At 40.2% G+C, this 18,043-nt stretch overlaps 2 protein-coding genes across 2 annotated transcripts in view; one reads left to right on the top strand and one right to left on the bottom strand.

Moving 5' to 3' along the window:
* Positions 1 to 202: 202 nt before the first annotated feature.
* Positions 203 to 9,726, bottom strand: LOC136856368 (uncharacterized). Its single transcript, XM_067134154.1, is given in 7 exon segments — positions 203 to 499; positions 836 to 1,634; positions 2,338 to 2,458; positions 3,416 to 3,437; positions 3,440 to 3,603; positions 5,572 to 7,879; positions 9,655 to 9,726. Coding segments are annotated over 6 exon segments (3,306 nt in total). The 5' UTR covers positions 7,761 to 7,879; positions 9,655 to 9,726; the 3' UTR covers positions 203 to 488.
* A 1,342-nt stretch (positions 9,727 to 11,068) lies between these two features.
* The window catches only part of LOC136856392 (uncharacterized), a 39,152-nt gene continuing 32,177 nt past the window's right edge, over positions 11,069 to 18,043 (top strand). Inside the window, 2 exon segments of the mRNA XM_067134221.1 lie at positions 11,069 to 11,197; positions 13,024 to 13,068. Coding sequence (XP_066990322.1) covers positions 13,053 to 13,068 — 16 coding nt within the window. The 5' untranslated portion in view covers positions 11,069 to 11,197; positions 13,024 to 13,052.

The raw sequence follows: 18,043 nt of genomic DNA on the forward strand, positions 1-18,043 counted from the left end.
TTCGAGCCCTAATGTATTTTATGTATGGCAAATAAGACAGAAACATGGTCAGTAATGTCTGAAAACTCATAAGAGTGTAATTACCAGTTAGGCAGCAGGATGGTCTCGTGCTGTGAATACTTAGAAATGCACAACCTCTTTCAGCAACCATCCATCTAACTCCTCCAATACAGTACTTAAATAGACAAGAGTACAGCAACCAACTTACAAACAATTCAAAATACAAACGGCCGTCCAGAACGCATCTCGTTTGCAAGCAGGGTGGCGTCTGTACTCTGAAATGGTCAAATGTAGCCTCTGCAAAATAAATCTGGAAGTTATAAAATACACTGAACAGAGAGTAGTGGCACCTCAACTTAACAAACGGGTGGGGAGGAGATCTGCCCATTCGATGAGTAACGAAATCCGCTGAGTAACGAAGACTCGCACGTAGCCTGCACGATACCCTAGAGCTAACTTGCGAGGCTAATAATGCTTGTTCTCTTCTGTCACCACTGCCCTGCAAGCAAAGAAAAGCAATTGCATTAGAATAAAAATGAGATCAGTACAAATACGAATTAAAAAACGGGATTCGTACTACTACATGCAACCAAGCTTCCTGGGATTTGTACTACTACATGCAAGCAAGCTTCCTGAAATGTCTGCATTGCAAATATAAATAACAGAATAAATCAATGGAATAGTAATAGTAATGGAAAAATCTTGAATCTAAACAAATCCTGAGTGTTTACGAAAAGTCCTTTGAATGAATTACTTGTGGAACACTGGAACTGACATATTTTCTTATGTATGTGATAAGGACACACAACCAAATTAATAAGCGCAGCTCTCCCACCTATTATCGGCTGGAGATCCGAGCCCTGAGCGTGAGGCAGCTGTTCATGGGGCGAAGACGTTTCGGGGTGATGGTGCGACTGAGGCTGCGACACTTGCTGCACGATGTTAGCGGCCTGCGACACCTGCTGCTGGTGGACGAGGGACATCTGGTGAGACTGCTGTTGAGCATTTGCCGGTTGGTGGCCCATCGCCAGCTGCTGCGACGCCTCCACGGCTTGCAACCCGTTATTCGCCTGGTGGATTATGCCGAGCTGCTGCACGTCGTGCGACGGGCCTCTCGGTTCGTGCTCGTGCCCCACGGACAAGGCTTGCTGGTGGATCACGGATAACGGCTGAAGCTGTTGACCGGGCTGTTGGTGAATGACTGTCATTTGCTGTTGTTGCTGGGCTGGTTGCTGGTGTATCGATGACAGTTGATGAGAGACGGGCTGCTGCTGCTGTTGCTGGACGACTGAGCCAGTCTGTGGCTGCACGACGGCGTAAGTCCAAACGTAAACGGGAGGCGACGCCCCCTGGGAGCCCTGAATGAGCGTGCGGTGAGGACCGGACTGGAATTCCGAGTTGGAACAAGGTATCAGTACCTGAGTGTTCTGAGATTGATGAGAACCGTTCTGGGGGTTATTGGTAATACCAGGGCAAGTCCAGAGCAACTGGTCCTCACTCCTGATGGCGGAGTTGTTCTGGTTGATGTTGGCTGGCACTGAAGTCATCTGGGCTAGAGATTCTTGGTGTTCCTGCTTGAGCTGCTGCAGCGACTGTTCCTGCGGGATGTGGTGTGGCTGTGCTCCGACCGGGGCCTTGAAAAACGAAAAGCTGTGGTCACAATCATGACAGTGACACTCCAACTTGGCAGAGGCGTCTGTACTTATCTGCTAAATTATGATGATTATTTTTTTGCTCTGCTAACATTATCAATGTTATTTTAAGATACATCTCTTAATTTGAACGTTAAATGTAAAGTACAGGTTTAGTACAGGCTAGGAACTACAGACGCCACTCTACTTACAAACGAGTCATGCTCCGGACAGCAATTTCGTAAGTTGAATTGTTTGGCAAGTTGGTTACTGTACTCTTCATGTCTATTTAAGTGCAGTATGATATGAAAGCAATACATACTGTATGATTTTTCATCCTGAAACACAATACACTGTACGTACAGTACTATATGAACACAACAAGCGGGCAAAACAAAATTTGAATTATGGGTGGCAAAGGGGAGGGCTCTGAACACAATTCTAATTGGCGATCCCATTAGCTTGTATCTCTGAAAGTTTTTAGATGAACGTTTGTAAGTAGGGTGGTGTCTGTACATGGAACGGCTGTTAGCTGCAAGCTATAATATAAGGACTTTGTTACTCATCAGAAAACCAGATCCCCAAACTCCGTTAAGGTGCCGTTGTAGCAATATAGTATCAAAAAACGACGAGAAAACTTCACGACAGATAAAAACATGTACCTGTATATCACTACGCAAACACAACGCAACAGAAAACGACTTACGTGTCCCATGTTGCTAGAGGACACCGTGTAAGCGTCAACGGGAACCGCTCGGAGTTTCTTCTGCCTCTTGTGCGGGACAACTTCGCTCCCGTCCATGTTATCGAGCGAGGGCTTGGAACACCTGAAATCGAATGTGTGGTTGTATCACAAGAGAAATGAATGCTTTGTTAATTCATTATCTAAAATACAGTCTACTTGAAACTGCCTGAGATATACCATGTTCTTTGGAAGCTTGAATTTCAAGTCAGTGGCCCATTTGGTGGGCTTGTTCCTTATGAATACGTTTCATCCGAATAATAATCTTATAATCAAAGCATACTACCACTTGAGCTACCTGCAGTGATAAGCAAGTAACTGTGCAAGGATATTAAGATACAGTTTAACTGGCTAAAGCAACATTCTTCTTCTCTTGCACAAATCTAGTCTTTGTGGTCAGAAACTTGATTCAAGAGTTTCAATGCCTTGACCAAAAGATGGCCTCTAGCTCAGAGTATGCACCCACTCCAATTTATGGTATGGCCAATATCCCTCTCACTTACAAAACTCCCTGAGCTCTCTGAAGCATTTCTTACTGATCTTTTATGCTCCATCAGTCTCTATGAGCTGGAGAAGCCCAAAGTTTTGAATGGAAGGATAAAATAGCAAATGACATACAGGGAAAGGTTCAAATAGTCAGGAGGAAGGTGGAGAAGGCTGACAGGAAACCACGACTGCATATAAAAATGGGCAAAGCTGAGGACGTAAAAGAAGAATCATCTTTGTGAGAGGGATCTACTAGTCTCCCCAGAGTAAATTTCATTACATTTGCTGCATGGGATCTTATAAATGTGTAATTCAAGTGAAGACTACCATTTATGAAATAAGGTACACCTAAGACACAATACTCTACTCAAATACAAACTGTGAATGTATCGGAGGGCTCTCCAGTGCACTCCAAACCTTACTCCCATCAAATATCAGCAAGAAAGGAATCCGTAAAATCAAGCTTTGTGCTTGCGTACAAACATACACCTATTGCATCTTTTCATGACAAAACTGACCACAATATTCTCCAGGAACTGAAACTTGAACGACATACTTTCTGACATTATGGCCGTGCTCCCACACCTCCTACACTTGGTTCGTGAGTTTGTTACTCGCCCGATGTGACTCAGCCGAGGGCTTGAGGCCAGCCAGCTACGTTTTAGCTCCTGACATAAGTTTCCGTAGCGGCTGATCACGGTGGGGGCCTTCTTGAAAGACGACATTGAAAGTCCAGTTAGGTTTCTGTAAAATGAAGAAAGTTAGAGAATGGACAAATGCTTGTTCAAAAGAAATCAATATGCATAATGGACACTGATATATGCAGAGTGTATAAACTTAACTAAAGTCATTTCTTAGACAACATGTAATTAACAAAATAAATCAGACTTGCAAGATAAATTACGGACATCAAAAAGACTCTCAAAATCTCTGGCTTGAAGGTATTCACTTAACTGACAGCAATTAAGTAAATAACTGTAAGTACTTTACTCCACAGGTCTAGTATGTACAGAATAGTTATTCCCATGAAAATACTATCTAAAATTAAAGAATTTTAAAACTATAATTATCAAAACATGCAAGCCCACATTTTACATGAACTTTTATCTACTACAGGGCAAGACACTGTACACTCCCTTCAGAGCTCTCTTTGGTTTGTAGTCTGTTAACAAAGTCCATGAGGGTTTTCAGCTGAAGATTCCAGATAGAAAGAAACAGCTACTTTGTTTGTGGGAACCAGCAGTGATCACTGCTTGAAAAGAAGAACCTGAGGCTGAAGCCCATCCTTCATATAAACTGTCCTGGTTTAGAGCATACCCTGTCCACCTTACTGATTAGTTAGGTATTCCTTACAGCTACCAACGAAGAGAAGATGAATGTGCACCTTAACTCAGGATCGGCAGAATAGACTTTAAAGACGACACGTACGGATCAGATTGCAGAACAGAATCTCAAAGGACACGGGACGAGGTAGAGGCGTGCAGAAGTCGAAGATCCTAAGTACTGCTCGCAGATGGAGCCACAGAGGCATCTCCCAAAGGCACAACGACAAGATTTACCTCCTTCACAGGGAGAAATGAGGCAGCACCAGCAGTCAGATATGCTGTGGACCTCAGCCAAAGCTAAGTGGTCCAGAACAAAAACACACTAAAAGATGGGTCGTCTGGAATCCCTGAGGTCAGCGAGACTGACTCCAGGACTTGTGCCTCTCAGAGGACATGCCTGAAGCAGCCTGCAAAGCACCTAGGCACATGCTACGCAGTCTCCACATGTAATCCCCTCAGACCAAGCTAGAGGAATGGAATGGAATATAAAATTTAGGCCAAAGACCAAGCATCAAGACCTATGAGATCATTCAGTGCTGAAAGAGAAATTGAGAGCAAAAATGTTTTAAAAGTGTAAGACGAGGAAAACCTCTCAGTTGCGCTACAAGGAGGGAAGTAAGATGGAAGAAAGAGCATCTGAACGGAGGTACAGTAAAAGGAATGAATGGGGTTGCAGCCAGGGGCTGAAAGGGTGCTGCAAAGAACCTTAGAGTCCAGCAGAAAGGATCCAAAAACTCCATTCCAAATCCTGAATCCTAGTCCAGTATTCAACAAGAATACATTAACACCATAGCTTAACAGATCTCAACTTATATTATGAATCCTTTTTGCCAAGCTACCATCTTAGATGAGATACATTTTTAAAAAAATCCTTAAAATTGAATTTCAAGTGCAATGCACAAGTAAACTCAGGCTAGGAACTATGTGGGATTGCTTTTGCGGTAAGATACGGTATCTAGAAAGTATTCAAGTCCCAAAGCATATGTTAATCTGAGGTGCTACTCAAAGCTTCAACATGACAGTCAGGGCAGAGCACAGCCAGATGCCCTCTCTTGATGGTGGCTGAGGAGAAAGTACAACACAGCCTGTACTTGGTTACATAAGTGAGTGAGTGATATGAACAAGTCGTCCATCTACCACTGATTAACCACCTTGTTATCAAACTAACCACTGATTCCAATTCATACTTTGAACACTCCTGCACAGATGGGGGATAGCTTGCTATCTCATAGAAACAAAGGCATATGTCATTGACAAACCTAATTGAAAATTTTGTCTTCAATTTAAACTTACGACTAATACCATCAGATACAATAAAAAAAAAAGCTGTATCTACTTAAGAATGAAAGTCATAACAGATATCGATAAAAAACTAAATGGAGATTACCTGTAATCCCTTCTAACCTCAGGCGCATCGTTGCTGAAGAAAACGACAAATCGCAGAGGGGTCCCGTTCTGCGAGGTTACGTGGAAGTATTTCCCCGTCATTTTGTTGCGTTCTTCCTCAATCATCAGCAGCGACGAACGCAGGGCGCTTCCGTCCGTGACGAGCGCCTTCATCAGAGGTCTGCAACTGCTGACATCTTGACTGGGCATCCACTTCACCGTCTGTTCCGTGACGGCTTGCAGCGACTGAACGCAAAAGAGGTACGTGATCATTTTACCTTGCTGCCTCTTGCTGTCGAGGCCGGAATCATTTTTGTCGGTGAGATACGTCATGTCCTTCTTTTCCTCGCAGTAGTCTGATAGATCAACTTGTATGCAGGAGTTCTCGTTCAGCTCGTGCACGAACGGGTCCATCGTGTACGTGAGCTCCTCCAGAGTCTTCGCGACGGCATCAAAATATCGCCACCGAACGCCCATGACGCCGTCGACTTTGTTGCTCTCCACCGATTCGTGGAGAGCGAAGTAAGAGGGATCATTCTGCTTCTCGTGCTGATAAATGACGGGCCCGGTCTCGCCATCGGTGATGTAGTACTCGAGATGCTCCGGGAAATAAGTCTTTTCCAACCTGTCGACAATCAAAGGAGGCTTTAAAACGGGTTTATCCAGCTTCTCTTTGTAGTATCTATACTCCTTGCGATACTGATCTTTCGTCTGCTTCAGAAGGATGCGCTTCGCAAGACACTCCTCCCCCGTAAGGGATGTCCCCACAGACCCTTTCCTCGTCCATATGTCGACAATGGCGTTCTCCCTTGAACGGTCCCCCACATCCCTCAGCGCCTGCATCAGCAGGAAGAACATGGCTTCCACTTTGTTCTCTTTGTGGGACTGACAATATCTGTCGACGTGAGATATCAGCGGCTTCAGCCGTTCTTGCCTGATGTACTTGGCATTTACTGCACACAGGGGCTGTTTGTGGTATGGGGTCCTCCCACTTAATTTTTTGGGGAGCATGAGATACTGGTCGAGGGCATCATCCTGGGTGTAGTCATGTTCCTCAAGGCCAGTTGCTGTGTCCTGAAAAGTCTCCCAACCCGTCTGGGATCCAACGGACCTATACGGAGGCTCTTGGTCCGGCCACCCTCGTTTGCGGGCCGGATTCCTCCTCGGTTCTGAAGCGGCTTTGGCCTCCGAGTTATCGTCTGGCGACTTCTTCTCTTTCTCCTCAGCCTTGCTTTGCGTCTGGGCTTCAACGTCCTCATCCCTCATCATGCATATGGGACAATCTTGGTCCTTGTGGGGCTCAAAAGATGCCGGCTCGGTGCGGAACATTTCGCATTTCTTTTTCTTGGACACTTTCAGGTAGAGTCTTTTGATTTTCCTCTCACAATGAACACATACATTTACTGGGTACCTGTTGGAATCTTCGTCAGATAAATCTACCTTCCATATTTTCTTCACGTACCTGACCATCTCCAGTTTGGGAACACCTTTCCTTGGGCCATCAAATACCACTGTCATTTCGGCACATATTCTACATATCTTTCCAAGCATATACATGTGGAAGACTTCACTCGGCCACTCAGTTTCCTCCTCTTCTTTATCATCTGCCTCTGTGCTTTCCAATGCATTCTTGGCACTTTCACATTCACCCTGTTCACTTGGAGTAATGGAATCACCGTCTCTTTCAGTGCTACCTGGTAAGGTCATCTTATCCTTTGTCATACTGTCTCCATTTGTAGCATTACCCGCCTCCGATTCAGTTTTGTCTACAGTAGAATCACTGGATGGGAAGCTCTGACCCACACTTTCCACTCCACTACTGACATCACTTAAACAATGCGGTTTACCTTCAAAAGAATCTGTTTTAACGCTATCATCTATGATTTCTTTCGGCTGCGGTGCAGACTCTGGCAGACCCTCCGATGGTACCGAAACTTTCTTGTCATGAACCGGAGCTCTGGTTTTTCTACAAGCATATGCTCGTTTACCTTCATTCTCGCTCACTTCCATCGCATTCCTTAAATTTTTTATACTGTCAGCAGAAGCCGTCTCCTCTACGTTCATTAAGTTCTCTCCTTTCGTTGCTCTTGCCACGTACGTCTGATTAGCCGGATCTGGGGTCGTCATTGGTCTTTCTCCATTCATATTACTGGTGTTAACAAACTTTGTTCTATGCAGTCCAGAATCCATGATCAGTCATGCAACCACTCTGACAGCAAACTGACTTTATTTCCAGTCATCGGTGACCATAGTCATGCGATTCCACTTTACATCAATCAGTGGCTCAACTGATCATTGATCAAAGCTATCTGAAAATGAAGAATAAAATATATAAGACATTTATATAATGTTTATACATAACATTTAATGTACAATTACTTGTCCTACTATGAAAAAATTAGAAACCTGTGAATATTTCAAGGATAAAGGAGTAAGTCAGATAGCAAAATTGTCTACAAAAAATGCCTCATTATTTCATACAACAATGGTGTATGCTCTTAGGGGAGTGCATTATCTGAGTGAGGTTTATGGCAAGGTTGTGTCTCAAGTGGATTTGTAATGCCAATTGGTATACGCCAAGGAAACCCTCTTTTCCTTGGATAGGCTATTACCACCACCGCTCAAAAACCCTGCATTGCCACTGGAAATACCAAATATCATTATGATGTGCGTGCATGTTCAGATTAACCAAAATCGCACCTGATAAACACAGATTTATCCAATACACGCAGATTTTACTTTAGGGCTGGTGCTACCGGTTGCGTCTCCCTTCTTGCCAACATTTCCATTGAAAAGAAAGTACTCCAGATTAGACAACAATGAAAGGTTCCAGCCAGCCATTTTTGCATGAAAAACCATTTTGGGTTTGGCATGCAAAAATGGCTGGGAAATGATAGGGCACTAAAAGAACCTAAAAAATACCAACCTAATGTAACCAAGGGGTGTTTACTGGTCACAATTTTGCCGTAGTAGCTATGGAGGGGGGTTAATGTCTTACTTTATAAACTGTAACTTAATTTTTTATTTATCATTTGGGCATAGTGTTTATGAGGTTCAAAATAACGAGAATGAAGAGCTCTTTTCAAAAATGTAGGTTACAATTTTACATCGTGTATTGGCAACTTATAAAATGATACCGGTTCTGCATTACACCGTTATATATATTTAATTTTTCTATATACAGGCTAATCTGTCACACAATAACGCCTACATTTTATTTCACACTTTTGGCATGAACTATAGGCTACAGTTTTCTTGTGTATAATTTAGTGGTTTGGGCATTTTAGGGTAAAGTCTGACACAGCAGTGAAGATAATGATGACAACAGAAATATGGGTATTTCTAAGTAATAGTTCAGCACGGGCTGTATGGAATGTTTCCGCGAATACGAAAGTCATTAGGGAGCCATAAGTTCAAGAAGGGATTGGCTAAAGATATCTATTATGAAAGGAACCATACTAACCTAACCTAACTAAGTAGGCCATGTTAGGACCCCAAAAAGGAAACCACTTTTCACCAAGAGCTCCCCTATAACACTGCACATGCGCGATAGCATTCCAGGATGGCCTGCATAGAAAAACATAATCAGTTCTGAGGTTAATTACAGTCGACCGACAAAAAATACCGGTAAATTCTTGATAAGCAACCATATAGGAAAAGTCAATTTTAAAAGGAAATACCCGACGCGGTCCTAATGCCCAGTACCACCAAAATATGAATCGAGATTATTCAATTGTAACATAAACCTAACCTAACCTAACTCACGGTTTAGCCAAACCTACAGGTTATGTACCTGTACAATCACAATCCACAGTTTAAACCTCATAAATGAAACTAGCCCGGGCTAGATAACGTTACCCATTAAATACAAGCGAATTTAATTAAGAATATATACCGTCAATTAACTCAATTTGACAGGTACGTCTCGATTAGCAAACGCGTACCGTACGAGTTTACCGTACCGTATTCTCGCGGTACGTCTGTAGCACATCCAATTCATCCAAAATTGCCTAAAGGAACCACATTTCCGCAATGGCGGGTGAAAATAAACATGTTTTACATAAATAAAAGGTTGGAATACCACCTTGCACCGTCCGACCGAGGGTGATTTGTTTACGTGTCGTGTTTGGAAAGTGTCTGTTGTAGTAAGCGCTCGGAAATCCGACCAATAGGAATTCAGATTCAGAAATTCCCGCGTTCCTATTGGCTGTTGGGGTAGGTCGGTTATTCACTAAGATGACGGGGCTTGGTCGTCGGGTTTTACTTGATGCGAATGATTTTGTGACTTTGAGATAATTAATTTTTAATATTTCAAATTCTTATCCAGATACTAAACTCTGCGGAATTATTATTGTATTGGAATTAAAGTTATTTTTATCACTTCCGCTACAAATATGTTAACTCAGATTTGAGCCATAGAAGAAAATACTAAGTTGGTAATGAAACTAGAAATTAGAGTTGATTTTAGAAAATTGCTATATCCTTTCATGTAAATATACCGTGCTGTTTGTATCTCAAGCTTATGATTGGGTGAATAAAGGTGATTTTAATATTTGGCAGTTGATGGAAGTAATTCAAACTTACTAGTAGGAACCGACTATCTTAAGAATTTGACAGTAAGGAATTTCCAAATGTGTATAAGTAAACAAATAACTGTGCTTGAACCCTGATTCATGCTTGTAAATATTCATACGATTGGCTCGTCTTGTGAGCGTTGGTCCTGAATATTGAAAGGCACGAATCTCTGTGTGAATATTAGTTCTGAGTGTTACGAAATCAGGAATGTCGTTTGTGAAGCACAGAAAAAGTTGCGGATTATCTCAGTTCATTTCAAACTTTATTGATATATGTTCTTAATTGTTCATAATATGGATATATTCGTAGAGAACAAGGTAGAATAAGCCTTAAACGATGTAAAGCAACCTCCCACACAATAGAGGAAGAAGAAGAAAGCAGAGGTACTTAGCATAACAAATATATTTAAAGCATATGCTGATTGTCGGGCAGCGTCTTCAAGGGACAGGTTGCCAAATACCACAATTGGCAACTGTTCTTGTTGCCTGATCAAAACACCTTCAGAAAGTGTTCGGATCGCTTCGAGTGAAAGTAGACTGTGGCTTCGATTTCCAAAAATACCTTACAGAATGGAAAAATAATTATCGTTATCATTATCACCTTATTTTTAAAATTATTTCTATGTCTTGATTAATTTAAAACTGTCTTAAGATAAAGGTTTCGCCAAAATGCGAACGTTAAATTAAAACGAGATCGCAGTCGGAGCAGGTTTGAAACAGTTCAGTTTCAAATCCAACGCGCCTCTTCTTCTTCTTCTCCTCCGACATTTCAAACCAGTGTTTAATATTCCAAACAACACCTTCACATTAATGTGCGTTTCTAAAATGAGCCCGACGAGTGTTACCCATCCTTACAGAGAAATCCGTTGGCCAGGGGTACGTTTTGGGGGGAGGGGGTGTGATTTTTGGGGGGCAGGTGAAGCTGCCCGAATACCTGGTAGTGTTGTGTCAGTGTTACCGATTGTAGGTTGTGATGTCGGAAAGGTGGCGGGTATTGTGGTTATGTTCATCAATTTTCTACATACCCAGGGTATCTCAGTCTCCATATTTATGGTAAGTGAAGGCACATGAATGTGCAGTACTCTAAGTAAACGATTGAAGGTAGGATGTGTGTGTTTGTGTATGTTTTTTATACACTAACAGCTTTTTTCTTGACCAGACCTACAAAAGAGGCAGTTTGAACGAGTCATTCGTCCTTTTCGAAATTGGGAGAAAGGTACCGCTGTAGCAATAATTAATGAACCTGGGATTTATTTGGTGGTGGTTCCTGGTGGATTACCCTTTTAACAAGAGGACTCGGGAGTGCTTATTCCTAATACCAAGAGGTACAATTCCAGGATTAAACTCAAGATTAAAGTTAGTCTTGAGAGTGGACATATTCGAGCGTAGTGTCAAGCTGTTTGTTTTTACTTACAAGGGACTTCGTTATAAAGAAATGTATGCATGTACATGCATATATATACTTTTTATATATATATATGTGAATGTCTTTTACTGTAATACAACAGTATAATATGAAGATAAAAAAAGGCCCATAATACACTGTTTGAACGTTGCAACCATATATTTCAAGCACTTCCTTCTGTGCCAGTGAACAGGGGCTCAGAAGAAACTGTTAGAAATATATGGTTGCAACGTTCAGTGTTTTATGGGCCTTTCATATATATATATATATATATATATATATATATATATATATATATATATATATATATATATATATATATATAAATGTTGTGTACATATATATACAAACAAGGGATATTTATTCACATATATATATATATAATATATATATATATATATATATATATATATATACATACATAATTACATACATACATACATACATACACCTTTCAGCAATATGAAAAATGTACAGCAAGGTCCAAGTATCATGTTTTTATCTTTGTTTTGCTTTTGTGCTGATGAATGAAGGAAGGTGGTACATAATCCCCTTCTTATCCATACCGAAGAAATGGCAGCAGTAGCTCAAAAAAAAATAATAATGCCAAATCTACCAAATTATCACCATTTTTCCTGAAAAGTTTGAACGGGTTTAAGAAAATATGGCAGCAGTGCTAATCGCCTTTGATTCTCAACCTCTCGTAGCCAGACAATAGATCATGTTATCATCTCTTCGGCTAATGATGGCTGATTCCAACCAATAAAATATATATTTCTGAAATCTTGATTATGACAACAGAAGGATTTTACTAGCAAAACAAAACTCCCGTTTGCAAAGGCCATTAAGAATGTGCTAAGAAAACCAAACCTGAAAACCTGTTTGTTTGTTTTGAATTCAAAAGCCATAGGGCGTGCTTTGATTAATGTCTGGAAGTGACATATAGTGAGGGCGTATAAGACCTGCTCTTCAGGGAAGTAAGTGGAGAGAGGCAGGTTAATGAAGAAACGACTCAGATATGCAAATGTGAGGTACCCTTTTCAAGTGAATGGGGACCTGGGTCGATGGAGTAAGTACCTGGAGAACCTGCTAATTTTGGGGGACATATAAGAGGTTGAGCTTAAAAATGCAGAGTAGAAAGGTTTGTTGTAAGGGTTGAGAGTGCTCGTTGAAAAGGGTGTTGACAAAATTAAGCAATTAAGAAGCTGAAGAAGGGAAAGACACACCTGGGGTTGATGGGATTACAGGTGAGATACTGTGGTATGGTGGTGATAGTGTGAGACTGAGATCCTGACTAAGGTGTGTAAGGTATTTCTGGATAAAGGGAAAGTTTCTGTGAGGCAGATAAATAAATAATTTTATATGCAAATAGACATATTTTGCAAACTGGTAGGCCGTGTTAGGTATAGAATGAGTTATTTATTTATTCATTTATTATATTATATAATTCTAAAAGCCTCATATTTTATTTCAGATTTCCTGAAGATTTATTAACTAGACAACATGGCTTATAGACATGGTAAGTAATACACTTGTTAAATAAGTTAAAATCATCTGTAATTTTTAAGATAACGACCTTTTTTCAAAGGAATATATACAATAGCATCCTGGGCCTTCGATATCGTGTCCGGGTATAGCCCGGAGGGATTTCGGAGCAATGATTTAAAAGCAGTTACCGAGACATTCTTCAAACGAGAGAGTGTGTGAGTGTGAGTGAGTGGCAGGTTTTCTTATGATGACGTCATAATGACGTAATAAAACCCGACATCGATAAATGTTATTTATTAATCCTTTCTCTTCGTCAAATATTACCCTATACAGTATTCGGTTTGTATCTCTGGTTGGGAATAGGAATAATACGAAGGTTTTATTATGACGGAACAGCCATCATCGTTTACTACTAACTGGATCTTGCTTCGTGGCAAATGAATGAATGGCAACGGTGCTTGCAACCGTTACCTTATATGGCGATGTGGGCGGGGCGTAGTGAAAGCGCTGGAAAAGGTGTTAGATAATATTCACGTTAATTTGAATATTTATACAAAATATCTACAATTTAACAAGTTTTATTATATATTTGACTGTTTATTAATTAATATTATATATTTTTAATATACTAAATCTACTCGGAAACGTATATTTAAAACCGGAAAACGATTTTTGAAAAGTCGAAAGTCTACTCGTGACGAACAGACCATTTGACACATGCGCGTTACTCATCCTCCCTCCTCCCCCTTCCACCCCTCCCACCCGACCCTACCTCCACCTCACGACTCGGCACTCGGCCAGTATCAATGAGACAGTCGTGAGTGAAGGGTGTGTCAGTGCTAACCGTCGATCCTACAATCTCCGCCATTCGTCTCTCGATAATTATTCATTATTATTATTTATACATCTCGAAGGTAAGACCGGCTTTATGCAGTTGTTGAATAATAATTGTTTTTGTTATTCATTTTCGATTAGTGATAAGATTTTTTTCCCTTTTTTTTTTTTTTAAGGGAAATTCGGTTGTTTTAGGTCAAGGGTGCCTCTTGGGGGCTCACGTGTAGGCCTCCAAGGTCTATTTTTTATTTTAAATTTTGTATTTTTTAATAAATTTATAGTTTTTTTAAATATGTTTTTAATAAATTTAATAAAATGTCAGTTTTATACATTAGTTGTACTTAAAAATTTATATTTTTTAAGATTCATTATATCTAAAATATTTTTTTTTATTCATTTTAATATTTTTTTTAAATATTTTTATCAAATTATGTCAATTTTATATCATATTTTTAAACTTTATTTTTGTCAAATTTATATATTAAAATAATTAATTTATTAACCAAATAGGCTACAATAAATCTAATTATTATTATTATTATTATTATTATTATTATTATTATTATTATTATATATTATATATATATCTGTCCATATATGTATAGTCTTTATAATAACTTTTAATATTTTTTAAATATTTTTGTTATTTTTTATACGCAATGCGTATAAGCCCATAGGCCTATTGCGGGCCGTGCGCAGAGAGGGGAGGGTTTTGGGGCAGTGGGCCTAAGGGCATGAATACGAAGGGGCGTGGCATCTCGTATGGGCAGCTGCTGTGTGGTCCCCTTTCGCTACCCTTACAATTTTTGGGGAGGTTTCGGGCACTGGCTTGGTGGGTATGGCAGCTGTGCTTTCCACTCCCCTTCTTAGGTTAAATCTCTCTCTCTCTCTCTCTCTCTCTCTCTCTCTCTCTCTCTCTCTCTCTCTCTCTCTCTCTCTCTCTCTTCTCTTCTGAATCTCTCTCTCTCTCTTCTAAATTTTCTTCTTGCCCAAATCTCTCTCTCTCTCTCTCAGTTTTCTTCTAGCCCTCTCTCTCTCTCTCTCTCAGTTCTTTATTCTCTCTCTCTCTCTCTCTCTCTCTCTCTCTCTCTCTCTCTCTCTCTGTTTGTGTGTCAGACAATAGAGATTTGCTATAATCAGCCTTAATCTTATCACGAACGATAACATCGCCTACTTCTGCTCGCTCTCTCTCTCTCTCTCTCTCTCTCTCTCTCTCTCTCTCTCTCTCTCTCTCTCTCTCTCTCTCTCCCCGTTGTTATTTAACTACACTTTATTCGACCTTTAAAAATGTTTTATTAAGGGCACTGACTTTAACTGACCCTACCTGACCACTTACAAGGTGATAAAGTAGTCCACTCTGACTCAAGGTCGCGCCATATTAGGTACGGCGTGACGTCACAGCGTCCAGGATGCCCCGGTCATAGTACTGTTATTGACATTGTTATTAATAGTATTGTTATTAATTATTATTAATTTTGTTGTTATTCAACTGACATTCTTATGGAAGGGTTTGTAAAGGGATTCTTATATATGATATAATTAGGTCTAATTGTGGATACGAATAGGCATAATTGTGGATATAAATAGGCTAATTGTGGATATAAATAGCCCTAATTGTGGATATGTATAGGCCTAATTATGGATACGAATAGACATAATTGTGGACACGAATAGGTCTAATTTTGGATATGAATAGGTCTTATTGTGTATGGAACTAGGCCTAATTGTGGATACGAATAGGGTTAATTGTGGATATAAATAGGCCTAATTGTGGAGACGAATAGGGTTAATTGTGGATATAAATAGGCCTAAATGTGCATACGAATAAGGTTAATTGTTGAGATAAATAGGCCTAATTGTGCATACGAATAGGGCTAATTGTGCAGATAAATAGGCTTAATTGTGGAGACGACTATAGGCCTAATTGTGGATACGACTATAGGTCTGATTGTGGATACAACTAGGCCTAATTGTGGAAAAACAACATAACAAACAAACAAAAACAAGTGAAAGTCACATACAAGTTTTGTTATAAGTTTTTTTTATATATTTTTTCTTAAATGTACCACAGGAATGCGACATTTGCAGAGACACGTGATCATAAAATAAATATATTTTTTTTCGATTTATTCAGACGCCTTGACATTTGACTGTAAGCTTTCACCGTTGTGGCGAGAGAGAGAGACTCTCTCTCTCTCTCTCTCTCTCTCTCTCTCTCTCTCTCTCTCTCTCTCTCTCTCTCTCTCAGAGGGGCGTTTGTCCCTACTGTTTACAAACTGGTTTCTTAAGAATGCCATAAACGGTTTCCCCTCCCCTAGTTCAGTGTTATGAAATTGAAGACGACTCTCTCTCTCTCTCTCTCTCTCTCTCTCTCTCTCAGTCTGAAGTGTTCGACGCATGATTGTGTGAGGGAATTATATAGAATTCTCGTAAATTGGAGCAGTTATGCCAGGGATCGTGAGGGTTTGCACAGAGAGAGAGAGAGAGATTCTTGGTTGCGCAAGAAGAATGTGCCGCCGTCAAATCACTTCTATAAATAATATGAACTTCTCCTCCAATCCTTTTCTCTCTCTTGAACTTCGAGTACACGAGAGAGAGAGAGAGAGAGAGAGAGAGAGAGAGAGAGAGAGAGCAGCAACTTGTAAGGCTTAAGTGGGCGGGGGTTCAACTTTTAATACGCAGAGCTGACTGGGTATTTTAACAGGGAAGAGATTTCTGAAGCTGTGAAACACAGCCTCTCTCCTCTCTCTCTCTCTTTCTCTCTCTCTCTCTCTCTCTCTCTCTCGTTATACATCGACGTAGACTGAGAGAGAGAGAGAGAGAGAGCTGGCCAAAGAACCACCTAAATAACGTCTGAAGACATTAAATTTTTCCTTTTTTAAAGGCCCAGAAACCCTTTCATTCTAGACCTATTTCTGACACACTCCTGCAGGAGGGGGAGAAGGAGACTCAGGATCAGGTCCTGCGGCGGAGGTCCTACGTCAGAGCCTCCGTCAGAGAGTAATGAGGGCATCTCCATTATTCCCGTGCCCGTCTGAGCATCAGGGCACACTGATTTTTACTCAGGGCATTCATCAACTCTCAAGTGGCTGGGAATAGATTTAAGGGTATGGTTCCTGTTCGTGCTGATACTAATGCTCTCTCTCTCTCTCTCTCTCTCTCTCTCTCTCTCTCTCTCTCTCTCTCTCTCTCTCTCTCTCTCTCTCACAGTTACATGAATTTATCCCATTTTAATATCAGCAAATAGCGTCAACAAATGCCACCAAGGAAAGATGTCAGGTATTGAATTTTAATATTTAATTTTTTCCTTCATTTTTCATTATTTTATAGACCTGATCTCTCTACTGGGCTTATTACTTGGTTATAATCTTATTTTATAACACCGGTTGTAGTTTATAACAGGTATTATCCCTTATAAATAAAAGAATTGTTATAATTAATCAACTATACATCGAAGTTTTCGTTCAATTATCGTACACATGACTTTGGCAACCGGCGCTTCCCCTTCCTTTGCACATGGAAGACACCTGTGCATTTGATAACGGTATTCGTATATTTATTTTATTTATTATTTATTGATTAATTGTTTGTATATTATATAATTTTGGTTATTTAGAATCCCATTCGACTATTTAATCCCTTATCATCTAAACAAAAGCAATATATATATTATTTATATATATATTTGATACTGGGAGATGGTATAAGGTATAGATACAATGGCTTCGATCGTGAATTCTGAAAAAAAAAGTATTTTAAAAAGTCGTTTTTAGAAAGGACAAAACTCGTCCAGTGAAAGTCGCACCGGCCTAAAGCATAGCTTGGTGAAAGCACTAGTTAGTGAAAGCAGCTGTTAGTGAAAGCGACGTAATAATGCATAAAATATTAATATATAAAGGGCTGTGTCATTTTGAAACCACAGACCGAGTCTGAGTCTTTGTCTCGAAAAATGAGATTTATATTTAAAATAGCGAGTGAAAACGTACATGAATCGTATTGCGTCTCTCTCTCTCTCTCTCTCTCTCTCTCTCGCTAATGGCCCTGTCATTATTGGTCTAGGCTTGTAAAGGCTTGTAAATACCTCAGTTAGGTTCTGTAAGAAATGCTAGGCCTACTCGTTTATGACTCCTCTCTCTCTCTCTCTCTCTCTCTCTCTCTCTCTCTCTCTCTCT

This window comes from Macrobrachium rosenbergii, chromosome 35 (genome assembly GCF_040412425.1).
Source record: "Macrobrachium rosenbergii isolate ZJJX-2024 chromosome 35, ASM4041242v1, whole genome shotgun sequence".
Lineage (NCBI taxonomy): Eukaryota > Metazoa > Arthropoda > Malacostraca > Decapoda > Palaemonidae > Macrobrachium > Macrobrachium rosenbergii.